At 45.4% G+C, this 26,776-nt stretch overlaps 1 protein-coding gene across 5 annotated transcripts in view; it reads left to right on the top strand.

Moving 5' to 3' along the window:
• Positions 1-226: 226 nt before the first annotated feature.
• Positions 227-26,776, top strand: part of RTN4 (reticulon 4) — a 40,737-nt gene continuing 14,187 nt past the window's right edge. Inside the window, exons 1-3 of one of the 5 annotated variants that reach the window (XM_038130467.1) lie at positions 227-799; positions 14,230-14,286; positions 15,088-17,520. In XM_038130467.1, coding sequence (XP_037986395.1) covers positions 352-799; positions 14,230-14,286; positions 15,088-17,520 — 2,938 coding nt within the window. In that variant the 5' untranslated portion in view covers positions 227-351. Of the gene's footprint in view, positions 800-1,184; positions 1,402-14,229; positions 14,287-15,087; positions 17,521-23,459; positions 23,761-26,776 lie in introns of those variants that run through there. The other 4 variants (XM_038130468.1, XM_038130469.1, XM_038130470.1 and 1 more) reach the window with 4 other exon arrangements.

Genomic DNA, 26,776 nt, shown 5'->3' with positions numbered 1-26,776 from the left:
TGGAGGGGCCCCGGGCCGTGCCCCGTCTCCTTTGCCGCCCCACCCGCGTTCTCCGCGCTGAACTTTACCCGACTTCTCAGCCCCGCTCCGCTAGCCCCCGGGCCCGCCCATCTCATGCATATTCATGAGAGATCACGCCCGAGCCCGCCCTCATTGGCTGCTCCTTGCTCTCTCCCGCTCCCATTGGCTGGTATCGCCGCCGCTCCGGGCGCTGGGCGGGGCGGCCGCGCCCGCGCCTCCCGGGCGGTGACTCACAGGGCGTGGAGTGCGGGTCCCGCAGCGGCGGCGGCAGCGCAGCCCGCGCCTCCCCCCGCTCCCGCACTACTCATTGTTCCGCCCGCTCCAGGCACCATGGACGAGCTGGACCAGTCGCCCCTGGTCTCCTCCTCCTCCGGGCCAGCCCGGCCGCAGCAGCCACAGTTTAACTACCAGTTCGTGCTCGACGACGAGAAGGAGGAGGAGGAGGAGGAAGAGGAAGACGAGGACGAAGACTTCGACGAGCAGCTGGAGGTGATGGAGAGGAAGCCTGCCGCGGCTCCCGCCGCAGCCCCGCAGGAGCGGCCACCGCAGCTGCTGGACCTCGGTGGCCCCGCCGAGCCGCCCCGCCCCGCTGCTCCGGAGCCGCCGCAGCCCGACTGGAGCCCCCGGGGAACCGTGTCCTCTTCCTCCTCCTCTGCCACGACGCCGTCCCCCGCGCAGGAGCAGGTCCCGGCCCCCGCCCGGCCCGCGCAGCCCCAGCCGCCCAAGCCCGAGCCTGCCGTTGTCCCCCGGAGCAGAGGGTCCTCCTCCGGCTCAGCTGGTGAGTGCTCCCGCCCCGGGCCCGGAGAGGGCGGCGGCCGGCCGGGGGAGCCTCCACCCGAGCCGCTCCGGTTCCCGAGCCCCGCTGCCCCGCCGGGAGGTTCCCTTTGTCTGCCGGTCCTCGGCCGCCTCCTGCGGCATCGCGCCCTCCCCTCAGCCGCGCTCGGGCGCGGCCCCGCTCCCCGTGGCCCCGCCGCAGCTCATGCTGGAGAAAGGGCTCCCCCTCCTCTTTCTTTCTTTTTTTTTTTTCTTTTTTTTTTTTTTAATTGTAATTTCTTCTTTTTCCCTCCTCCTCCCCTCTGTGTTATGCTAATGGCGGGAGGGGGAAGCGCCGCCCCGGCCGCCGCCTCGCACATGGGCCGCCCGGGGGGCGAGGCCGCCGCCGCCGCCTGGCAACGGCCGCGTCGCGGGGGGAGCGGCAGACGAGCCCGGGGTACCGGCCGAGGCCAGAGACACCGGCCGTGTCCGGGATACCGGCTGAGCCCCGCGGGGACGGCCCTGCCCGGGGTACCGGCCGAATCCCGATGGACCGGCCGCAGCGTCCTCGCGGCTCCGGCCGCTTCTCTCCCGGCGCAGAGCCCTCCCATCGCCGCATTGTCCCAGGCACGGTTCCCCCCGGGGCGGCCCGGCACTGCGGGTTTGGGCGTGGGAGCGCGGGGGAGGAGGGAAACATAAGATACTTGTAATCTTACTCATGTTTAACACAGCGCCTGGAGGGAGGGGCGAGGCGAGGGACTGCGGAGCCGCCGGCCCTCCACCTGGCCGGCACAGCCCCGCGGCCCGCAGCCTGCGTGGGGACGCCGCGCCCCGGCCACGGACTGCGGGGCTGAGCCCCCGAGAGGAGCCCGGTGACCTAGGGAGGAATGCGTGGTAGCACAAAGGGAGAGCAGGCTGCTCGCTGCTCTAGGTGTGGCAGTCCTGGAGAAGAATGTCAGCCTCGCGTCCTGGATGGCCGCGGCTTAGCCACGGCTGTCCCCTGGGGCTTCTCCAAGGCGTCGCCCCGTAATGTGGGGGTTCGCCGGAGCACCGGGCTGTGGAGCGGAGGGCGTGTCACCCCCCAACAATTGCTGGTGCTGCCCGATTGCCAGAGCCCTTCTCAGGTCTAATCCGGGAGCTGACCCGCATGACTAATGCCTTGCATGCGGATTGCGAGTGTGCTTTGGCTCCACTTCCCCTTAAGTCAAAGTAAAAGAGCTGACTTGAGGCCGCCAAAACAGTGAAAAGGAACGAATTCAAGTGCCTTGAGATCGTCATGGTGTGTGCTTATCTTCATTGCTGTTGTGGTGTTGGTACGTTGTAAAGATGCAGGATTTCAATAATAACTATACACCACAGTATGAGGGGCCATGACACTCAAGAGCTAATTAAAAAAGCATTTGGAACAATAATTTTTAAAAGGCCTGTTAAAACCTGAATTTAGTTTTTTCCAGGGGAAGTTTCACAATGCATCTTATTTGCATGTGTGATGGGACTTTATGGTTACTTGTGCTGTTGTCTTTCACGAATCCTACTTTGTTTTGTTCTTCTGGAAGCTCTCTATGTAGCAATATGCCGAGGAGATGGATTTTTTTTTTTGTTTCCACCATTTGGAGGACAGATGATGACAAAAGCTTGCAACAGACTGAAGAGGAGGGATTCTATATGATGGATGAACAGAATTTTTTCTAGGCGTGTTCTCTGAGTGGAGCTCTGGATGGTTTAAACAGAACTGAATGGAAGAAATAGGATCTACCGAATCATGTTGCTTTGAAAAGGAGGGATGAAAGTGTGTTTTCTGGAAGTGATTTGGTTTTTTTTCCTCTCTGACCGTGAAGGATAAGGCAAAAAGAGCACAGTAATTCCTGAAATAGTTCCGTGTTAAAGACCCAACTGTGAGAATTGCGTAGTATAGCTGAGAAGTGGCATCAAGGAGTTATTTTAATTTGTCAGTGATGATTAATTTAGGGCTCTGAAGTAAGGACTGGCATCTGGGGGAGGCCTGGTTTCCAAAGACAAGGTGTTGTAACACAATGCTCATCTAATGATGAGTTGAAATATTAGAAGCTCTGTACTTGAAACTCCTGGATGAGAGCAAATTATGTGGATAAAAGCATTGCCAGGTTATCTCGTGAGTACTTGGGCCTTCTCAGATGCAGGAGCACTTAGTGCACATCGTGTTAAATATCCATTTAAACATCAAATATTTGTTAGTTTTGCATTTAGCAGTGGGTGTTAAAACAGTCTGGGTCAAGATATTTGGCTTGGCTTCAGACGAGTTCGCTCTCAGTCATGCTGGGAGACTTGCAAAATGAATTTGCTGCCTGCAACCAGTGGCGGGGTGACCATGGCAGGGACAGCCACGTGGCCCTGTGGTTTGCTCTCTGCAGAGTTGTCGTTTCACTTACTTTGAGCTCTGCCGTTTGAATTTAAGGTCTAACTGAAGAATTGCAATTCACAGTCTAGAAATTTTGAAAAAAAACTCTTCGTATTTGAAATCTAATGCTTTCATTTATGAGAATTTGAGGCAAATAACTTTGAAGTTCTGTTTCCAGGAGGAGAGTATGGCCTGTAGCAGGGAATAGTGAGGCTTCTTTCATCTGCAACAATTGGCCTTGGTGCTGCCTTTTGGCTGTGGAACAATAGCAAAAATGTATTGCCTGCTTGATGGCCCATTGAAATGGATTTTATGTATATATGGAGGTGTTTTTTTAAAAAGAAAACCTTTGTAATGGCTTTTAGTTACACACTTAAGAGTATTCAGTATCATTGTGACATAATTATATATAATGCAAGTCTCTGACAGGGTAACAGCAGCCTACCTTCTGAAGAGCTAATATAAATATTTGCAGGAGCAGAAAACAAGCAGGAGCTCTGCAGTCAGACTTGGGTTCTCCTGAATGATTTCTGGGGTTTTTGTACTTGCTGTTTTGTGAGTAGCAGAAACTACAGTTCTGGCAAGATTACAGCTTAAATCTTTTGATTACCTGAATTTACATAGGGTGCAAAAAAAGGTCAAAGGTAGTTAGTTATATTTGTCAAAATAATACCCCTTCTTTTGGCTAGCTGCCCAAAGTAAGAATAACCAGCGTACTATGATGAGTAGATACCACTTTGCTTCTTCAAGCTCTAGATTCTGCAGCAAAAGGAGGGTCGTACATTACTTTCCTGGAAGAGACTGATGTGTTTTGGAGTTAAACTGCACTTACCAGAAGCCTGTGCATGAAATCCACCAGACTGGCCCTAGGCCAGCATGCAGAGAGAATAAAGATGTTTCCTTGTATGTCTGTTGCCTTCAGCTGACCTGGGTTAAATACATATGCAAACGCTGTGGAGGGCCAGTTTATTAATTAGTCTTGCTTTTCCATGTGATTAGATAGGATTTTTTCTTGAATTCATCCGTGCTGAGGAGAGGTCTCAGGAAGGTTTGCCAGACAGTGTCAAGCGGAGGTCAGCAGAGCTGCCTGGAGCTGTCCCTGGCCAGGCTGAGCCCAGCCGCAGGAGGTGCTGAATAAATGCAGATCTATACTTGCTTCTGCTCAGCCCAGCGAGTGAACCTTTTACCCTGCTCGTCCTGCATTTGCATTTGATCCAAGTTCTAAACCAGCATATTTGCTCCTCAGATTTCTTTCTGTTGTGCTGCTGTGTCTGCATGGACTCCTTCAGAGGAGTTATGTGCATTTTAAGGACAGGATGCAGCATGACTTGGAAAAAACAGAATTGTCCTTGAATGCTATCACTGGTGACTTTCATTTGCACCCTTCATTTATTAAAATAGGTACCCACTGATCTTTGGTGTTTCTCTGAGGTGCAAGACATTGTCTTTTCCCAAGTATAGTGAGGAAAGCTGTAAGAGAGATGTTCATAACTGGGGTCATCTAACTTAGAATGTGATTTTTTTAGCAAAAATCTATTGTAGAGAGGAGAATAATCAGCAATTTGTCTGGTATAGTAAACCTTCATTTTCACATCTCATGTTCCCATCTTGATGAGTTCAACAAAGGATCATTTCATTTATTCAGTTTTATTCATTGTCATGTGCAGTGTCTAGCACTGGGGCCTGCTTCTGTAACTGAGCTGCTGTAAGAGTTTCAGAAGCCCTGACTTCTGGTAAGCAGAAGTGTGTGCAAGGATAGTCCTGCCAAGTTTGACGGTATGTTTGCTTTGTGTGTGTGTCCCTGGACTTACTTTCCAGGATAAAACCACACGGCTTCCACCTACCCTATAACGATGGATGTAGCCCTCAGGGAAGTTTTGAATTGCACTGGGAGTTTTCCCCTTGGAGATGAAATCCTCCAAACCACAATTTAGGAGACAGTGAAGAGCTGCTGTTTGTTTGCCCTCCTTCCCCTCCTCCCAGCCTGTACTTAAGGAAGCTTCCAGCATGGCTATGGAGTGACCACTGCCTTGTTGCATCACCACTGGTGGCCACAGAACCTCTTTCTTATCTCACAGATAACCACAAACAGCAGCACTAGTGGAAGCTGAGGGGAGTGTTCAGGCTTCCCAGTCAGAGGTTTTCTCAAAGTTGCTGAGAAAGCAAACGTGTTCATTTTGCTTCCTCCTCCTCCAGTGCCCAGGAGTTTGGAGAGCACTCAGTCCAAGAGCCTGGCTGCTTAGAAGGAGGCATTTAGGGCATCAGTCTTCTTAACCCTGGAGCCCAGTTCCCAGGCTGCTGGAATTCTGGGGGGCTCTGGTGGTGGCCACACAGTTCTGAGGGGATTTTGAGGCTTTGCCTGTTTCCATGTCCGTTCTGCCACACCCAGCAGCTTGATGGCTCTCCTGTGATCCTGGCCTTTGTGTGCTGGGAAGGAACGAAGGGTGGTTAACCTTCAACTGGAGCACTTGGTGTGCTGGAGTGATATTTCTTTATTTTCTGTTAATATTTTGACAGAAGCTTCTTCTTTTTATTTGTGCTGACAGGTTTCTATAGTAACTATGAAACTCAGATAGAAAAATTACTGAAGTATAGTTCAGTCTGAAAATGTCCTTTGGATTCTAGTTTGGAGGCAAAGAAATAGTTCTTGGTTTTTTCTTGGCTAGAAAATAGATAGCAACTTGGAGCTTACAGGTAAATTGTCTTAAGATATTCAGAAATGCTTATACATGAAGTAGGAGGAAAATTGTGTAACTCTCAAGCTGCTTTAGAAATGAAAGGAAAAAAAAAGAGCTATTATTGCCAAGTAAAAATAGTGAACTGTGAGACCTCAGTAGAAAAGGAATGTTTTAATGCAGTTTTTAAAAAAAAATTCTTTGTTTATGATCTAAAATAGAAATTGCTCCTGTGTATGCTTTGGAAACACTGCATATTTTCTACTTATCCTGCAGTCTCAGTTTTTAGGGCAGCATAGGACAGCCAGAACTGAGATCCTGCTCTCCAGACAGATGACACATGCTTGGTGGATGGCTTTTTTAATTGGTCTTTCCATCAATAAGAACTATTACAACAGCAGTAAAATAATGGCCTTATTAATATTCACAAAGTCTGAGAAAATCAGATTATCTCAGTAGAATGTTTTTTATCTTTCAAATGGAAATAATCAATCTGCTGCCAACCGTAGCTGTCAAAAGATGAAGATTTTAAGTTAGGTTAGATTTTATGTTTTTAAATTAATGCTTTCCCCCATGATTTTAATGGGTTTGTTTCAATTTGTTGCTTCCTGATGAATAAAGAAAAAACACTTCCAGTTTTATCTCCCTTCTCAGTGTAGAAGTATTGGGAATGCCAGTGTGACCCTCCATGGTTTTGCTGGGAGACTTGCTTTGTGTCTGAGAAGATGCTCCCAGCTTCTACTGGCAGCTTTTTAATGAACAGGGCAATCATGTCATCAACTTCACCAGCTAGGGAGAATATGTTAGTTAAGATGTCTTCAGATCAGACACAAGACTGAGATAAATATAAACTTTCCTGTTGCCAGTGAAAAATGTTCTCAAGTCTGTCAAAATCCTCCTGCTTATCCAGTCAGCACTGGTTTGTGACAGTTTTCCTTGAACCCTGCTCTCCCCTCTTTTCTGACAGGAGAGAAAATTCCTTAATGCCTGTCGTTCTGTGTCCCCTGTGTGTGGCAAGGAAAGCAGTGCCAAGGAAAACAGACGAGAGAGCATGTGTGAGGCCTTGCAGAGCAGCTTGGAGCTCGGAACAGAAAGGAACGAGCGAGGAGAAAAATGTCACTGGTGGCAGAGAAGCTGCTTCTTTTGTGGGCTTCAGCCAGGTCTGCTGGGGGCACCTTCAGTCTGCTCAGAGAGGTGGATTTAAAGTGCTTTAAACCCAAGCCTTCCTTTAAAGATCACACGGATAGACAAGAAAATTGGGTTTTCCCTGTGTGTTCTGTTTTAAATGACAAAAAAATGAAATGGTTGGGCAAAACCTGTATTGACCAAAATCTATTGTAGAGCTGTTGATACCTGATCCCCTTGGGAGTCAGGAGGACATCAAGGCTCTGAATCTTCCCATTGCTTTTCCCCTTTAATGAAAAGATATTCTACAGATACTGATGGCTACACCAAGTCCATGTTCATGCTCCCTATTTTTCATATCTTATCCATCAGACATCTTATGCACCATCTTTTTTATTTATTTTGCAGACTGTAAGCTCTTGTGGCAGAGGCTTGTCACACAAGGTAATGTGTTGGGAAGAGATGCCAAAAGAAATCAGTAGCATCTCGTCTCTATTCTTTAAAGATTATTTTAGCTAATAAATACATTCTTCTGCAATGATAAGGTTGCTCATCTAAATACTGCTTAATTTGTTTAATTGTGGGGAAAGCAGGGAAAAATCCATCTGTACAAATCAGTGAAAGGGAATCTTATGATTGGTATAATCTCTAAAATTAAATTGGATAATGTCTGCATAATGATAGGATTTGCATGGCTCTTTAGACCTCCTGCCTTTGAATAAGTTCTGATGTAATTACTCTATTTTTCTGTTTTGTGGCACTGCCAGAACTCAAATTTCTTTTTGTTATTTCAACTTATGGTTAAAGAGTCTGGGTCTTAAGGAAGAGTTACTTAGTTTTTAGAGGAATTATCTAGGGTTTTTTTGGTTACAAATGTTGCCAAAGACTGAGTACTTGGATTTAAAGCTGTCTCTAGCTGGACATGTCTGTTTGTACTTGGCTAGCTTGTTTCTTTCTGCTTCTTTTTAATCAAATCCATTGAAACAGTATAATTTGGTGTCTGTAAATGCTGAATCTGGGAACGCTCGTGTTTTAGAGGGTCCTAAATTAAAGTTTTGCTTTGCTATTATTTGATTTAGATATTAAATATAGTTGTGATTGTGAAGTGGGTATTCCAGGCTACCAGAGCTGGGCTGTGGACAGTTGGGCTTAATTGTGGCCACCTGACTTCAGTAAAGGGAGGCTTTGCCCAGCACCTGATGCTAATTTGGGTAATAAAGCAGAATTTCTGTGTTGGAGCTGGTACCTTGCAGGGGGAAGGTACAGCTAAGGTGTGTGCTACCCGAGCTGTGCCATTTACTCCTTCCTGAGCTTTGGGAGGAGAACAGAACAGGAGCAGAACAGTTTTCTCTTTGTTCCTGAGAGGATTTCATTTCCTCATGGTGAGCTCCTGTGGATTGCTGGGCTGGGAAAGGTATGTGCATCCTGTTTCTGGGAATGCTGTGTGCTCGTGGTGTGAGAGGAGCGAAAAGTTTCTTTGGAGCTGAACTGTGAGACTTTTTTCTCTGTTTAATTTTGCTAACAAAAGATGCCTGATAAAATCCTGTCCCTGCTGTGAGGGGATGGGCTGACACTCAGTGGGTGAGGGACTCTTAGCAGAAAGTGGCATTAGAGAACCACTCTCTGAAATGCTTTGGATTCTGTCCCTGGTGTTAGTGATCAAAATGGTTGCGAGAGTGAGGTGAGAATGGTGGCTGTGTCTGAGGTATTTAATGGCCTTTTAGAAACATCGTGGTGGTGGGTTCTTAATTTGGCAGCCTGGGAATTGTAACAGGGAACGTTGTGCTAGAGCCAGGATTAACGTCTCTTCCTTGCGTCCCTCTGTTCATGCTTTGGTTGGCACTTGGGTGTTGCAGGGGAGTGGAACAGCCTTTCTTTTCACTAAACAGCTGATCAAAAGGAGGGGAAATGCACACAGCTCACCTCTGTCCTAGTGCTTTACAGTCTCCGTGTTGCTGGCAGCTTGCCTCAAGTGGAGCTATTTTAAAAGAGGAGAAGCTGTGAAATTTGACCATGTAAAAATGATATAGGAAAAAACTTGCATAAACCAGTTTGATTATAGATTTCTGCTTAGACAACAAGAAAATGTTATTTGCTGGAGACCTGTTTGCAGAAAGACTATTTAAAATGCTCGTTTGAACTTGTTTTCTTCAGGCACTTCAAACAGTGCAGTCCAGCTCTCCCTGCAGGTGATGCAGGATTCCACTTTGCAGTAATTGCCACGAAGGCCTGAAATGACCTACAGCTGGCTTTGTTAATGAACAAAGGTCTTGGCTCCTTTTGTGATCCTAGCCACGATGTCCTCAGGGTGTCCACAATGGAGCTCCATTTTCCCCTTTAAATCTTCAACGACTCCCATCTTCTGTAGTTTGCACACTTTCCTCCCAAGATTTCCAAATAGTTTCCTAAACTGGAAAATTCTCTTAAAAAACTTAGACCTGTAACTAAAAAGAGCCAAATGAGAGAAACTAATGATTTGCTGTGGCTCTGCAGCCTGATCTAATGATGTGAAAAGGTGCTATTAATAGCTAATGTTCTTAATCTTGAATGATTTAAATATTTGGTGAAATCCCGTATTTAGAACAATCACATCATAACAGGAGATGATTTAAATGGAGTTTGTGTAGGCAGCTACTTTTCTCAGGAAATTCTGGTGAAGTTGTATGCCCTTGTTTTGTACTGCAGTAGGAAATTAGGCATCTGAGAACTTGAAATAATTAACTTTTAAATGGCCACGTGTGTTGCTAAACAGCTTGAGATAGAAATGCTGCTGGGGCAGCTCCACTGTGGGCACATGAGCAGCTTGGTGCATTGAAGGAACAATTTCTCTTTCATATCTGCCCTGGAGGGGTTGCTGCAAGTGGAACTTTTACACAACTTGTGAGTCATGTCACAGATGCCATTCCTTGGAGTATTAATTTTACTCTGTTTTCCTTTATTGTTAAATATTTATGTTAACAGGAGAGGCCTTTCACAATGTCCCACTGTGGGAGGTCGGTAAGGTAAAAGCAGTCCCTGGCCTGTTAGTCGGTATCTTGCTTGCTCATTTCCTAGGCTTGCAGAGGTGAAATGGATTCTTAGACTCCATTTTGCCTGATTTTGTTTTAAGACTAGCTCGCATTTTCCAGCAAACTAATCCAGGAAGTGGTTTTTAAGCCCTGAAGGCTGAAACTGCCACCTAGCAGCCTAATGCAGTCTCCTGCCAAAGCTAAACTGGGCACCAGGTGAAGTTTGCTCGGTGTTTCTGTGGGTTTTGTCTGTTTTAATGCTGAGCTCATAGAAAAATAAGGAGAGCAGCAGAACAATAAAGCCACATTAGCACAGTTCTGCTGCTGCTGAGGAAAGAGGCACGTGGGAGCAGATGGAAGGGTCCTTCACTTACACAAATCCAGTGAGGAGGGACAGGAATTGTTCTGGCTCAGTCCTTATTTTCTCTGACCAGGCTGAAGTCCTCTGCTTTCCTTTGGCAAGTTTGTTTTTTTTGGGAAGAATAAAGGCTCTTTTCTCATAAATTGTTTTTCTTGGAATTGTCAGTTTACTACTTAATTTTAAACATTTCTCTATTTTTCTCTGAAAATATTTGCAGATACCTTTCATTTCATTAGTTGTGTGAGAAATCTCCATTTATTTCTCTACTTTTTATCTGAAATTTTGGTATTTAAATGTTAAGTTTTATGCTGGTAATGCCAGCATCTTGTAACATCAGCAGTTAGTGGGAAATCAGCAAAAATTAAAATGAGGGTTTAAAATTACACGTCTTTGTCACGCTGGTGTCAGGTTCTTTATTTTTAAACAACACTGAAATCTGATTCTCATTGAAGGACGTTATGTTTTAGCTGAAATCATAATGCAGCTTTAAAATATGAGACTTCGTGCTAATGAAAGAAGCAACAGGGCTAGTTGTGGGTGATTTTTTTGTTTTGGGTTTTTTTTAGGGAATATTTAATTTGCAAAAATCCAAAATAAAATTTACAGAATGTTTCTGGTTAAAAACAGGCATGCAGTCAGGCTGAGTTTCTAAAGTTCTCTTTAAGAGCCATCAACTGGAGTGCTTCAGTAACTCATATAAAGTGTTACCACTCATAAATAAGAGGTCAGCCTTTATCTTGGCTGCAATGCTGAAAGTACTCTACTAACTTGCATCATTATGAATTTTTGGCTGAAAAACTTTGGAGTAAGAAGTCTTTTCATGGAGATTGTGTTCATTTTGAGGTCTCATTCTTCTGTGTTTCATGAAACAAAACCTGTCTTCTGATGGAAGCGTTAACTGAGCAGTTCATCTTACTGAAGGAGTTTTAGTTAGGATTTGTAAAAAGTTATGATTTGTTTTTAGTTATGATTTGTAAGAAGATCTCCTAGATTTTTTTCTGTATGTATTTGGGTGAAGCTTCTTGTAGTGAAACTCGCTTTGTATGTCATTTAAGGTGTTTTGAATATCTACTTTTGCTTGACAATAGTGTTGCTCAGAGTTTGATGTATTCGGTTTTTTTACTTGGTTCTGTTGTGATGCTTGTTTGGGTGGGTTTTTTGTCACCTAATTTCTGCCGTTGAAATGCAAATAGGAGAAGCCACCCCTGGTGATGGATCCTAGAAGTGTCCTACTTACCCACAGAGCTGAGAGGTTTCTACCTCCACATGGGAGGTGGGGATGCCCCAGCAGTGTCACTGCTGGGAAAAATCCCTTTCACCGTGTCACTTCAATTCCACCCTGCAGAGAGTGGTGGTTCAGTCAGCACCGATGCTGATGGGGAGTTGTCCTACTCCATTTTCCCTGCTTGCCTGGAGGTGTTACACAGGGCCTACAAGGGCAGGAAAAAGCCCTTGTATCTTGTTCCTTTCAGCAGGAAAAATGCCTTTCTGATGTGGGTGGAGGGAGAGTGGGTGGTTCTCCTTGGCTGGTTAGGAAACACTGCTTTTATGTAATCTCTTTTCACACTCCAGCCATGTGTGGAAAATAAAGTTTGGGTGTGGTCATAATATCCTTCCATTAAGAGAACCTGGGAATTCAGTGGCTGGCATAGGGATTTTATGGGACTGTGTTGGGTAAATGGAAGTCACGTCTCAGGAGGAGTTTTTGCCTTGTGCTGTGTGAAGGAAACACTGAAAAATGAGAGCCCATGCTCTTAAACCCAGTGTCCTTCCCCAGAAACTGAAACTTCTGTCTCTGGGGCTGGAAAGCATTCAAAAGATTTGAAATGTGGAATTTTTGGTAGAGATTGCAGCTGGCCTTTGGACAGGAAGGGACCAGCACCTTTCAGGGATGACTTATGTGTTTTCCCCTTTACCTCCTTGCCCCCCAGTGGATTCTGCTCTGTTTGTTTGCCCTTCCTCCTGCATTTCCAGCACCTTCTCTCCACTGCCTTGCTATTGGTTTCCCTGGAAGGCCCTTTTCTGTAGGGCTGTCATGGTTTCTGGTCACAATCTGGTGCCATCAGGTCCATCCTGCTTTTTCCTCTGCCCCGAAGCACAGACCCCTTCCAGTACATCTGGGCTGTGCTGCTCTGGGATGATCTGGAGGAGGGAGAGTGTGTGGTTTCAGGAAAGGTGTGGGCTGAGGAGCAGTCTCTGCTTGTGGAAAGGATCCTGGTGAGCCAGGGGATGTGGAGCCAAGCAGCCCCTGGAACCAAGGGCCTGTAGTGGTGCTTGGTGTAGCAGTTCTGTGACTCTGTGTCACGTACCCATCAGTTGTCCTCCAGTGTGGTTTTTGTCCTTAAAAGCTTTGCCGCCATTGAGCTGTGACACTGCTTTAATGTGCTCTAAATTTGGAATTGAGGTTTCTCTCTATACGGTCCTTAATCGAAAAATGTAATTTTTAGAAAACTGAGCAGAAATGCCTTTGGCCCAGCAGGAATTAAGGACCCTTCTGAATACCAAGTCCTACACTCAACTTTATTTCTTACTCTGTTTTCTCTTGTCTTAGGTGATCCTTATAATCCGCAAAAATACAGCAAGAGATAAATGCTCTGTGAAACAAACCCAATGACTGTATAGCGTGACAGGAAATGCAGGTTGTGAGGAGACTTGATTTTTGGAACACTGCTGTTGGGATTACCTTGAATAAGCCAGACAGGTCATGAGTGTCTCCAAGTGGCATCACTTCTGCACAAGTCGTGTTTAGTGCCAAAACACAGCTTAGCTTAATGCCCTGCCTGACTGGTTTATTATGTGTGTGCTGCTGCAACTACCATATTTCTCACTTTTTGCCTTTCTTCTTTTCAAACCAATTGCTTCTATTACTCTTTGCTTTTAATAATAATAATAATAATAATAATAAAACAAGCCAAAAATATCCCCATCTCTTTTTCAGTACTTGATTTTGTCCAGGCACATGGCAAAATTAAAGACTGTCGGTGTCTGTACTGAGAATAAAATCTAAGTGCTTTAATATAATTTCTTGCTCCACTAATGCAATTGATGTAAATTGCAAATATTCTTTACTAGCCTCAAAGTGAAAACCTTATGCACTTTTCAGAATGAAATAAATTTGCCTAAGTGGTAGTATTCTCACATCAATGTAAAGCCAACAGGCCATGATGGACCTGGGAAAAACACTGCAGCTGGCACTGAAATCCAGAGAAGGACTGGTTTTGCTTTGCCTGTTTCTTCATGATGGCTGATACTGCAGCTTTGAGTGGAAATTGGAGAACTGGATTTGTCTTGGGAGATATTGGGCTTAAAGCAAGCTCAGCAAAGCCAAATACACTCCTTGGATCATGCCAAAAAGGGCTTTAAAATAACTGCTTCCTCTGGGGGCTTGTCTGTATAATACCAAAAGGAAAAGAGTCAAGATGTGAAGCAGGGAATATGGCCCAGTATGGCTGTGCCTGAGGAGTGCTGTGTTTGTGGGGTGTTTCAGAGCTTGCTTTAGTTGTTTGAACTCTCACCAGTGTTTGGGGCTGCTCTCACACAAGTGTGGGGGTGTGAGGAGACCTTGGGTGGGGAGAGCTCAGCAAGTGTGCCACTGGCAATGGCAGGTGTAGCTGCCCAGTGGTGTGCAAGGTCAGGGAATGAAAATAAGAGTAACTGCCAAGGTGTGTCTCACCCTATGGTCGCTCATTGGCTTGGAGGGTGGAGATCCCTCAGTAGAGATCCCATTGTGAGTGGGGAAATCTGGGTGTGGGCTCTCCCAAATCACCTGGCTCTGATGATGGTGTTCCCTGGTTCTCTTGGGTGTTGGCTGTTGATCTGTTGGGTTTACTGGGAACTGACTCCTTGTGTGCTTTCTCCCCTCTTCACCCTGGCCCTTCCTTCTGCTGAGGTTATTTGTTTGTTTTTCAGATGAGACCCTTTTTGCTCTTCCTGCTACATCTGCGCCTCTGATGCACTCCTCTGCAGGCAAGTTCTTTCTGCTCCCCTTTGTCTGAGTACCTCCTGCCTTTCTGACCTCATTAACCCTTTCCCACTAGTCTGCCTCTACTAAAAGTCAGCATGGGTCCAAGAATAGTCTCTGTCACATTTTTCAGTTTTGACTTTTTGGTTGATCTATTCCAGATTTTAATGCGCATTCATTTGTTTACATGGTAAACTGTTTCATAAACAAGAATACAGCCATCTGTGAATTCTTGGACCCTTGATGTAGGAGAGGAGTTGGTACTGTTAACAGGTTAATACATCAGAGCATAGTTGCTTCACTGATTTAGCAGAAAGATTTAATCTGTAGTAACTTTCTGCAGTATTTTAAAGAAGTGAAATTTTTACCTGTAATATTGATTTAGTGGTTTTTATTAAGTACACCATCCACAAATTTAGAAAAAGGTGTCAAAAAAAGACTTTGCTGGCACATGTTTGTGCAATATGTTTATGCCCAAGCATCCACACACTCCCTGTCTCTGTCTCCCCTTGCCACCCTCCTGTTCTGGCTTTGTTAATATTGCCCCTGTACTTGTCTGGCATCTTCAGCTTTACTGAGATCTTTGCACTGCATAAAGTTGCTGCTTCTTGAGCCTCTTGCTCACTTCTCTGCTAGAAGTGAAGTAGAATAGCTTTAAGTGGTAGTGTGTATTAATGGCTCATAGTATCCACGCTAGACCTTGGAAGAGCCTTTTAGTAGCTAAAATCGTGTGAACCTGTTGAAAGTTTGCACTGACTTTGAGAGCACTTGCCTTCTCTAACTTTCCTTTCTATCCACGGTCACAGAAAAAGTTATGGACTTGCAGGAGCAGCCAGGTAGCACTAAGTCGCTTGGGCAAGAGGATTTTACTGCAGTCCCGCTTGATCCTGCTCCTTCTCTTCCCTCCTTCTCTCCTCTCTCAGCTGATCCCTTTAAAGAGCACGCAGCCTTTGGTACCGTCTCAGATGGATTTCCTGCAAGAGGCACTTACAAAGAGAGCTCCAGTGAGGTTTATAAAGAACCTATGAAAAGTGCCAGAAACCCCTTTCTTGCAGAGGGAGATGATAAAGACGTTTCAGAGATTAAATACTCACAAACCCCATTTGCTAAAGAAGCAGCAGCCATTTTATCTCCAGCTAAAGAAAAAACACAGCTAGAGAGCCCTGAAGAATTTCCTAACCTGGAGAAAACACCTGCGCAGCAGCTGAAAATGTCTCCAGAATCTCCCCAAGATTTATTTGAAAGAAATGAGGAAGATCTCTTCTATAACAAAGACCAGTACAGAGGAGGTGGTGATCATAGTGAAAAAGGGGTGCTGAAAGAAGACCCTCTTAGGAGGGAAGAATATGCAGACTTCAAACCATTTGAGCCAATATGGGAAGTCAAAGGTGCTAGTCACGGACTGAGCAGCATGAGAGAGGATGCTGGAAGTAAGATAGATGCCAAGCTGGAGAGCAGTTTGGATGACAAATATGGCGTGGGTAAGCTGACTGTGCAGAAGGATTACGAAAGAGACAGTGAAGGCAGTGCTGAAGAGCCCTCCTTCCCAAGCACCCCAGAAGCTGTAAAAGAACCTTACATCACTTGTACTAAATTTGACTCCTCTCCAAGTCCTGGTGGTAACAAAGGCAAATCTCTTTCTCCACTAGAGGAAGGCGCTTCAGAAAATAGAACCGACGATGAGAAAAAAATTGCAGAACTGAAAGCTCAGACGGGTCCAGACCAAGGTAATTTTGCTCTTGGAGCAGTTGGGCAGGAAGGGCAGGGAGCTGACCCTGCTAAAGCACAGGGGGTCCCGCCAGTGCCACCCGACAGCGCCACAAACATGCCCGAGGGTCTCACTCCTGACCTGGTGCAGGAGGCCTACGAGATGCACGATGCAGCCTGCACAAAACTGGCTTATGAAACCAAGATTGATTTAGTGCAAACCTCCGAGGCGGCGCAGGAGACTCTGAAACCCGCGGCGCAAATCTGCCCCCCCTTCGAAGGCTCGGAAGCCGCTCCATCGCCCATATTGCCGGATATTGTTATGGAAGCCCCCCTAAGCACCGGCACTGCTGGGGCAGAAGCATCTGCTGTGCAGCTGGAAGCTTCCCCACTAGAAACATTTATGCCCACTGCCAAGTATGAGAATGTAAAAGAGGCTGAAAAACCTCCTGTATACCAAGAGGCAGTGAATGTACCACTGACACAGGCCCAGGAAGCAAAGGAGGCTTTGGCATTTAAGCAACCTGATGGTGAGAGTAGCACCACTCCTGAAGATCTGGAGACTCCTTATATATCTATTGCATGTGACTTAATCAAGGGAACAAAGGTCTCTGGTGAATCTCCTTCTCCATCCTTCACAGAGTATTCAAAGACACCGGTAACAGAAAGCATTTCTCAGGATGTGCCTGAGGACAAGGAACTAGATGGAACCCTGTCTCCACAGTTTGGAAAAGCTGGCCTGTTTAATAGCCAAATGATATCTGACTTTGCTGAGGAAGCAAGTGAAGATCCATCTCTCCTCCTAAAAAGTAAATCCACTGAGAGTATTTCAACTGATGAAGAACATGAGGAGGAAGGACTGGTGGATTCAGTTGCTGCCACGGGCAAGCCTTATCTGGAGTCATTCCAACCCGAGCTGGACTCTTCCAAAATTGTTGCTGCTCCACCATCTGAGCCAATACCTGCAAAAACAGCCAAGGCAGATAAGATTCCTCTTCAAATGGAAGAGCTGGATGCTTTGGCTTATTCAGCCGATGTATCTGTTGCTATGGAACCAAAACCAGGAGATGACAAAGCTCTCTCACCCATGGAGTCTTCCCCAGTCTCAGTGGAAGAAGACTTTGTGATGTTAGGTCATCCTAAAGCTGTTCCTGAGTTTGTGACAGAAGCCACTGACCGAGACACAATGCACAAAGATGAAGGTGAAGACATCAGTAAGGTGATCCAGGGTGAGAAGCAGTTGCCTTGCCCAGAGCTGCCCTGTGATCTGTCTGTGAAGAATGTAGAAGTAAAAGCTGAGGAAGATAGCAATGCCTTGAAAAAGTCTTTGGAGGCTGTGGACAGAGAAGTGCCTGAAGTATCCACCATGTCCTTACCAGCCACAGATACCTCACCTTTGTCTGCTGAAAAAGAGATAGTCAGTGTAGTAAAACCAGGAGCTTTTGAGAAGGAAGCTGAGAAAGAAGCTGCTTCTGTTAAAGAAAAGAAAAAACCCACTGCTGTATTTTCAGCAAAGCTGAATAAGTCTTCAGGTAATCTGTGTATGCTGTCGTGCAGTTTGCTGATCTGTGTAATTCTTTAGCTAAACTTAAGCATGCCTTGACTTATTCTTTTTAAATCACTTTCTGTAAACTTCTCTGTAGGCCAAGGGTTACAGAAAATGTCAGTGCCTGCACTTGTACCTTTTTCATATTTTGATTGCTTTAGTACCTTTTCTCTGTTTATCAGGGATGGACTCAGCATCTCCAGGTTTCTCCTCCAGCTCTGCTGCTCATGGTCTGTTGATGCAGAAATAAGTGACTGCTCACTGCAGGCCCTTCCATGGTTGTCTCCAGGCTGGGCATGGCGTGGCCTCCCAAACTCTGAATCTGGGATGCTGTTTGCTGTGTGCGCATGATTTGAAGAGGCATTTCTTCCTTTTCATTAACAGTTCAGACATCAGACTGTAAAACTCAGGAAAATACCCCTGCTGTTCCTGTATGTGCCTGGAATCTGGAAAAGAGTCTGTGCATCTCCAGCCTGTGTGAGATCAAGGCCGGTGGTTTAAACAAAGGGTGAACGTGAGGGAGCTTAGTATGCAGGTTATACTGAAAAAGTGGTCATTAGAACTTGAGTGTTCTGCACACACTAAAATTGGTTTATATACAGCACAGGCATTAATTTCTGTTTCTCTTTTCAGGTGGGCTTGCACTTCAGTGTGGTTAATTTTTCTTACAGTAATGTGCAGTTATGGTAGCGGGAAGTTGTACTCTTTTCTCTAAACTGAACACCTCATGAATTCCCAGCTTTTTGTAAACTACGGGAGTACTTTGCTTTTTGATATTGCAGCACTCTGCTGCTACTTAAGCTTTGACCAGAAGCAATCACACCAAAAAAAACACCTACTGCAGAAAGCACGGTGCTCTAAATAGAAAAGCGGGAGTTGGTTTGACTCAGCAGCAGTACTGTATTTATGCAGTAGCTGCAGCCTACAGTTCATAAAACAGGATTACAGAATACCCTGAGTTGGAAGGGAACAGCAGGTGCATGTTGAAGTGAACATCAGTGTTGGTGCCATTGAAAATGATTTGGGAAATAAGGTAGAAGATGTATTTTTTTTTTAATATTTACCTTTGCCATTTCTCCTGTCTCACCTCCTCTATATGTACAGGTAAGGCAGAAAGGAGAGAGTATTGCTTTTCCCTTGGCTTGGGGTAAAACTTTATGGATAATCTGCACTGTTAAAATGCTTTGTGTGTGTCTGTGTGTTCTGTGAAGGCTCCTCAGGCTTCCAGCAGACAGAGCTGTCTAGAGAGCAGCTGTATGTCTTGGACTTCATGTCAAGGGGTTAATTGCTTAGAGCTCAGACTACTTTAAAAAAAAAGCTAAAGCAAAACACTGCACTTAATATAAGAGCTTTTGTGTTAGTTTTTTTGAAGGGAGACCTTTGGAGAGGGTCTTTAATCATTGCATAGATGTAGCAGGCTGGGGGTGGCAAGTCCCTGCCTGGGGATGGTAGGCCCTCCCTGTGGGTCTGAGGAGGACACAGCTGCTGCTCTTCCATCTGTGGGGAGCTGCCACAGAAACCCAGCTGCCAGAGCAGAGAGGAGCTGAACAGTGCCATTGCTCTCCCATCCATGGCCCAGTGCAGGGACAGGGCCCAGGTCTGTGCTGTGAGCTGGGCTGGGGGCTGCAGCCCCTCAGCATTGTGTTCACTCTGGAGAGCAGCTGCAGTTTGCATTTTTGACATGCTGTGTTGTTTGGGAAGAAAATTTTTTGCTTTATGCCAGAGGAACACTTGCTTAAAGCTAAATAGATGAGAATACCAACTCAAAAATGGGCCTTTTTTCCTGGATTTTTCTCCACACTCTGTTGTGTTGCAAAATACAGAACTGGACTTCTGAGACAAGCCACAAACAACATCAGTTGTCTGCTTTAAATACCACGCTGCTTAGGCACAATTTCAGAGTACCATTGAAGAACTAACAAGGAGGGATTGTTCATCACAAGGCCAAGTGCATCTGTGCATGTGTTTGGCCTTCTGAGTCTACCTTTGTTCTTTGGGGTTTTTTTTCCCTACCCATCAGTGGAACTGAAATAGATTTCACTGTGTCTTAAGACTTGTGGAATTCAGCTGGTGTGATGGTGTGACTGATGCTTGTTAAAGCTTTAATCTGAGCTGCCTTACTGGTGCACTTAAATCCAAGGTTGTGGAATGCTTACTTAACAGTGCTATTTTTTGGAAGCTAACCTAAATGCCTGTGTGTTGTAACTTCCCACAGCCCCAGTGGGCTGCGGGGAGCTAACAGGGATTCTAAAAAGGTTGCAGATACTTTTTTAACTTATCCAGTTCACTGAAGCAAATGTAAAGCTTTGAAGAGTATCCTGGCTAGAAGGAGAGTTGTTAAATGGTGCCTGGCACACCCTTGGGTAATCTGGACAGATGTAGGAAACACACAAAAGCAAAAAAATCCCAAGCCCAAACAAATTCAGAACTGTATGTAACAACTGGAACAATTTTAAGGGCAAACAAGCCCTGCAACACCAGCAATTGCAGCAATTGCTGCTGAATATAGTGATTTCCCCCCCCCCCCCAAGCCTTTATTTCTCAGTAGCTGCTGTATTTGGCTTTGAGCAAACAGCCCTGCTTCTCTGTCCCCCTCCGCAGACCTCAAATTGCTGAGCTCCGTCAGTGGAGCCTGGGAAGCTGTGCCCTCCAAGGGCGGTTCCTGTGGGTTCAGGTGCTGCTGCCCAGCTCCTGCAGGAGGTGAGAGCACCAGGCACCGGGGAGCCATGGATCAGGGCCAGCCTGTGTGACAGGGCTCTAATGCCATCTAGTGTTTGTCACCGGGGTGGAACCTCAGAGTCTGCCGGACGGGAAGGGATCCATCCAGATTTGGATAAATTCCCAACTCCTGAAATGAGTTTGAGAGGTGAAAGCTAAATGTACACATTCCATATCTCAGCCCTCCTGTGACACAGACTTTCTTCTCTCGTACAGATCATTAATCCTCCCCAAGCCCATGCTTTGCACAAACCTGGTTTGGATTGATGGGATGTGGAGGTTTTTATATTCTTGAATTATAGACTCAAAACCTCTGGCCACGACAAAGTTACGTACTAAAATGGAAATTGGCAGTTTAAATCCCTCAGTGTGTCCATGCTGAGTATTTCAATATATTTGGAAGTAATGTTGAGATCTTTACCATCAAGACACTCAGTTTCCCAGAACACCCTTGTTTCATGGTGGGCTTGACCACCAGCTCTGTAGACATTCCCTTCAGATTAAATCTAACTGCTTTATTTGCTTTCATTGCAGGCACTCAGAAATGCAGTTAATATTTTATGTTTCCTGGATTTTCTTGGGGGGGCAAATACAAAGGTGAAGCCCAGGTGGGAAATGTGCTTTGAGAGGGTGGTACTAATGCTGAATCTTTTGCTGAATCTTTCTTTTTTCCTCCTACAACATGGGGGCAGAAACCAAATCCTTCCTGTCATGCTGTAATAGAAACCAGGTCATTGCAGCTGTGTGAATCTTAAAGGACATTAGAAGTTCTGCCTGATACCAGCTGTACCCATTTGGGGAATTTCTGTTATTTTCTGTGTTTGTAGTGAGTTAAATGGCACCACTCAGCAGACAGGAGGGGCTTGGGTTTGTTTGTTGTTGTTTTCCACTGGAGGAAAAATGCCTTGGAACGTCTCAGAGTTTCTTTCAGAAGCAGATTGGTAAAGTCCCATTTAATTCACCATAAAATATCTTGATTTAATTTCATCTCATTGTACTCTTAGATTCTTTGCTTGTTCAGGTCATCTTTTATGCTACCAGGTAAATAGTAATAAATGGAGAGTTCCAGAGGGAAGAGAATTTGCAAAGGAGGAGGAGGAATGAGTGTAAAAACCAAACCCAATGAGTGAAATTTTTCTGAAGACACAGATCTGCTGTGTTTCGTTAGAGCTCTTGTGGCCCCTGTTGAGAGGCAAAGACTGGTGTCGCTGAGGCTGCTAAAAAGGCAAAGCCAGAGGAAGTTCCTTCAGAGTGGCAGAATTAGGGAGAAAATGGAGCATTTGGGCCAAGTTCCCAACTCTGCCAGGTAAGCAGCAGCACTGAGGGAGAGCAGAGGGAGCTGCAGTGCTGTTCTCAGAGCCCCTGCCCAGGGTGATTTAATGTGTGAGTAGCGAGTGAGTAAAGCACTCACCCTGCCAGGCTCCACGGAGCCTGGGGCGTGCCATGACACGTGTCCAGAACTGATTGTGTCTGACTTGTCTGGGGGACCTGATAATGCCACCTCCTCTGTACTTGCTGTTCAAACATGCTCTAGAGGCAGGTGTGCAGTATCCCTGCTGAAAACAGAGCTCCTGCAGAAGTTTGGCAGTGCTGGTGCCTGCTTTATGTGCAGAGTAAGGGCCCCTCTTGCCTGAAATGGGAGATGGATTTCATTCTAGGCGTGTTTGCATGGAGTGGTGAGAATGAACACTGGGTCTGCAGAGAGGCAAGAGGAGGCTCTGGAGGCCAGGGAGGCACTCCTGGGAGCAGTGAGGGCACACTGGAGATGGGAGAACCAGGACTGGTGGTGCAGCCGCTCTGCTGTGGCCACAACAAGCTCTGGGTAGACAGAGTTGCATAAATGCATTATTTTAAGTATAAGATATAAAGAATATAAACATGAAATTAAGAGGCTTTCATTTGGTATCTTTAGAAATTTGATAATTAATAGAAAGACCTTTGAAAGCACAATGTTTTTGGCAAGTTTAGTGACAGTGCAAATATGGAGGGCGACTCACAGGTTTTGGTGGTTTTCAGTTCAGCTTGAAGACAGACACAGGTTCTCACACATGTTTGGTACTCTTCTTTTTGTGCAGTGCAGCTTTTCACATTCTCTTGCACTCTGATGTTTGAATATACATTCCTTACTTCCCTCCTGTTTTGGATTTGTTTGGAATTACCTGTTGAAATTGGAACTGAAATGCACATCTTGATATAAGTTAAAAAGAGATGTAACTGGTCTTGCTGTCAAAGGAGGCCTTAAATTTATGTAGCAAAGTGTTGAAGTCCAAAGCAGGGCTTTTGGGTCTCTTTGTAGTAATCTTTCTCAGTGTAAGACTGTTCTAATGGAAAGTGAAACTGTCTATTTAAGGTCTGAATTGGGATCTCTAGCCCTCCTGGTCTACACTATTTTCATGGAGATGTGGGAATGCCCTTTTCTAGTTCTTAAGAAAATGGTGTACTAGATTTTTAGGAGGTTTTGGAGCAGTCCTGGGAAGATCTGTTGTTAGCTCCCGATCTTAAAAAGAAATTCCAAACTGGAATAGAAATTGTGGGGTTTTTTTTCAGCAGGGATGGAAACAAAATGACATCAGGATTCCCACAGCTCCTGTCTTTCACATTCGGGGTTGTAGTTCACGTTCCTCTCCTGTTTGTGCAATACTTTCCAAATGCTGCTTTCTATATGTTGGTACTGTAAACTGTCAGGTTCCTGTTTTTATTTAAATGAAGGAAACAGTTAATTGTCAGGTCTGCAGCTGCCAACAGAGAATGCTGATGTAAAATAAATGTAAAAAATAAAAAAGGGGAAGGTGTTTGCTTGTAGGAATTGGGTAAAGAGCTGAGTAACTTTTTCTGCAGCCTTCCTTAAGAGGAATAAATATGGCTGAGCAGCTCCTGGGGACTAAAGGATTAATCGTGTTCTTCATGAGCCTCCGCTTTTGTTCCAGGCACAGAAAGGGTCCTTTTCTGTTTCCCTTCACGCCGCTTGCGGAGAAGGGAGAAGTGTTACAAAGATGTCTCTGTTAGTCCTCCAGCAGGCAGACGTTAGTTTACAGAAACCCGAGGGGAAGCCATACATCTGGGAGGTTTGTAAACGCCTTTGAACCTCTGTTTGAAAAGCAATCTATTTAAAGCTCGTCTGGTGACTACTTTGAGCCGGGCGGCGAAAAGCCGCTTAGCGCGGCCGGGCTCTGGAGCCCTCGCTGCCGTCCGTGCGGCGGGGCCGCCGTGCCGGAGCAGCCGCTCCCTGGGGCCGGGAGGAGCCGCTCCGTGCCGCCGCGCCAGCGCTCCGTGCCGCCGCTCCGGGCGCAGCGGGGCCGTGCGCTGCCAGCACTGCGTCAGCTCCACACCCCGTCAGCTGACCCGCTCCTGCAGCACCAGTGCAGCACCACTGCGGAGCCCGGGGAAGCCCATGGTTCCCTCCCTGGGCTGCAGGGCGCTTCTCCCGCAGCTCTCCCCTCTTGGAATGCATAATTGATAATCCCAGCTGGAGAGATGGACAGTCAGCCGAGCGGTTGGAAGGATAAGGGTATTTATTCTTTCACCTTCTTTCCTAATTTTATTCCTTTGAGATGCCGTGGGTCGTTTTCAGCAAATGGTGTCTGTAGCATGTATTTATTTGATTGTGAAATGTAGCTGAAGATGTGGAGTCTCTTTGTGCCACGTGCAGAATTAGAAAAGCTGCAGGTTAAAATGGGTAAATAGGAGCAATGCAGAAGAATAAATACTTTATGTAGGTGAAACGGCTCCTGTGACACTGCAGATCTTTTCCAGTTCTACAGAGCATATTAATGAAGGGCTTGTTTTGGTATGCACGGCACAAATACTGGCGTAGTCCCAGTTTACTCCGTGGTCCTTGGAAATTTCAATATTTTTAATAATCTAACAATACTATCCATTAATGGTAAAACCCCATGTAATTTGCAGGTCCTGTTTTAATATTTTTAAGAGGAGAAATTGCATGCAGGCTAGAGGAGGGTGGGGATATTTTCTCTAAAAATCTGTTCGAAATATGCCGTTAATCCCGTTTGCGTTGAATCTTTCATAATTCTGTCAAATTCTAGGTAGAACTGTGTCTGATTTTTCAGAATTTACAGCCGTAATATTAAATTGTTTTAGGTAAATAAGTAGCTGACCTTAAATTAGTGTGGTGCTGACCTTTGTTCCTGTAAGCACCAATGGGAGATCTCCGGTGTAAATCTCTGTGGATCATTACATTAGTGCTCAGTGTGTTAGAGTTTAAGCCTTATTTGAATAAGTAATCTTCATACTTTATCAACCGGACAACCTTTAAAAAAAATTAATTATCTCTGGATACTTAAATGTATTTTAAAGGGCCCTGTCGTGCTTGGTGCTTGTGACGTTTTCCTCTTTTTTTGGGAGTTATTGTTCAAAATCTGGGGTTTTTTAATATTCTACTTGGACAAAATTGCCAGCTCTCTGAAATCCAAAGAATGCTTTTTTCAGAACCTAAAAATATAGCAAAAGAAGTCCTGAAGGCCTTTTTTGATCCCTTCCCTCTGCAAAATCAGTTTAATCTATTATTAAAGGGCTGTAAAATATCAGGAAAAATATTATGCAGTGTTTAGTAAAATATTGCTGTTAATATGTAAGTAATTTAAATGTTCAAGGTTTCATGCGTCAGGCCTGAAATTCGTGGGGATGGGAAGAAAGAAAGGAAAGGGGGAAAAAAGAGGGCTGAGGTCAGAAGGTTTGGTAAAAATTGGAAGGCAAGATCCCTTTTTTTGTCTTCAGGCCCACTTTTCAGGTTTCTTTACAACCAGCCTGGCAGGGGTGGTGCTGATCTGAAAGCACATTTCCAACCCTGGAATTTGAGGCCTTGAGCACAATGGAGTCTGTTTTGGTTTAAAACCCCTGAATTGCCCATCCTGAGCAGAGATCGGGTCTAAAAGAAAATGGAAGCAGAAATGAAGGGTTTTGGGGAAGCAGAAGACCCTGGTTCCTTTCCTTTTGCAGCTGCCGTTGAAGCCTGGTTTAGAGGGTTTTTTTTGTTTTTGTTTAGAACAAGATGAAGATACTGTGTTTCACATTCTTCTTTTCTTAGGTCAGGCTCCAGTGGCATGCAGAATGATGGGTAAAGTTCAGGGACTGATTGCACTATTCATCAAGCCCCAAAATAAATATAGAAGCAAATATTGCAACACGTTTCTTTCCATGCTAAAACATTACTTAAAAAAAAAAAATTCTAAAACCAGAGAACAGCAAGAAGTACAATTTGTAGTTGGACTTTGCAGCTGAAACACTACTTCCTAATGACTATAATCTTAAATTTAGATGTGGTTAATGTGTTGTAGTTGAGGAACAAGCATAATGCAAGTGGTACAACCTTTGGCATTGATTAATACCTGTGGTATTGATCATCTAGATAGATAGGATGAAACAGGTCTACCCTGGGAGTAGCATGATTTTAATTTTTAATGCCCTTGAAGATAGGCCCAGTGGAGTAATTAGTACTAAAAAGTAGCATTTGTTATTTAATTTTTAATGATTTCAAGGAATTGTCAGGTTTTATTGGCTGAATATTGATACGATGGTACGGTGAACAGCACAGCTATACTTCCAGGTTATCCCAGGATTCTTTCCTAATTAATGAGCAGAAATCTCTCTGAATTTTGGTTTAACTTAGTTAACTGATGGCAAAGATTGCATAGGCAACCTTTATCATGAATAACTGGGGCTTTGGAATGGTTTTCCCAGTTGGTACATAGTGCACACATGCCACGAGTATCCGGTCAAGTAGAAATGAAAATGTTGCTTTGGCTCATTAGGTAATATCTGGGGTTTTTTTTTTAATTTTTTTTTAATTTTTTTTTTTTTTTTTAGAATCTGGTAGTGTTTGCCTTGTCATTCTAGCATGTACTGGTGAAATCTGTATCACTTATTTTGCTGGGGGTGTGGTGCAGATGTGCCAAGCCTGAGCTGGGCATGGTGCAGCCTCGTTCTGTGCCCTCTGGCACCCAGCTGGAGCCACCTGCCCATCGGTCTGCTGGATGTGCTCCTCCACGGGGATGCCTGTCCCTGGGACAGGGACAGCTCTGTTGGTGGCAGTCCCACGTGCTTGGCACCACTTGCAGTCCTGCTGTCACCACCCAGTTTCTCCAGCCAGGAGCTGGTGTTGTTCCTGGCTTGCAAGGAGATAGTCAGGGCCCGAACTGCCTTCCCATGCCTCTGATGAGGGTAAACAGAGGCTGCAATTTTGCAGCCCAGTCTCTGCTCCTGTTAGGATGTCAACCAGGATTTAGAGTAATAACCCTGATGCAGGAAGCCCTGAAAATGTCAAACCCCAGTCTGTGGTGGTGCTCAACACACCAACCACTGGATAGCTGATGGCTTCTCCTGGGGGTTGGGCTGCATCCAGCAGGGCTGCCCCACTCCAGTGCAGGGTCAGCACTCGGGTTCTCTGCAGAGATCAGTGGAAACCCTGAAGATCACCTCTTGTGTGAATATGCATTTTATTACATGGAAAAGAGGAAAAGGCCTCTCTGAGCAGAAATGCAGAGCAATTTGTGGTTGTGGATTTTCTG

This window comes from Motacilla alba, chromosome 3, assembly GCF_015832195.1.
Source record: "Motacilla alba alba isolate MOTALB_02 chromosome 3, Motacilla_alba_V1.0_pri, whole genome shotgun sequence".
In the NCBI taxonomy this organism is placed as follows: domain Eukaryota; kingdom Metazoa; phylum Chordata; class Aves; order Passeriformes; family Motacillidae; genus Motacilla; species Motacilla alba.
Note: the sequence above shows the minus strand (reverse complement) of the source record. Positions and strands in the feature narration are given on the sequence as shown.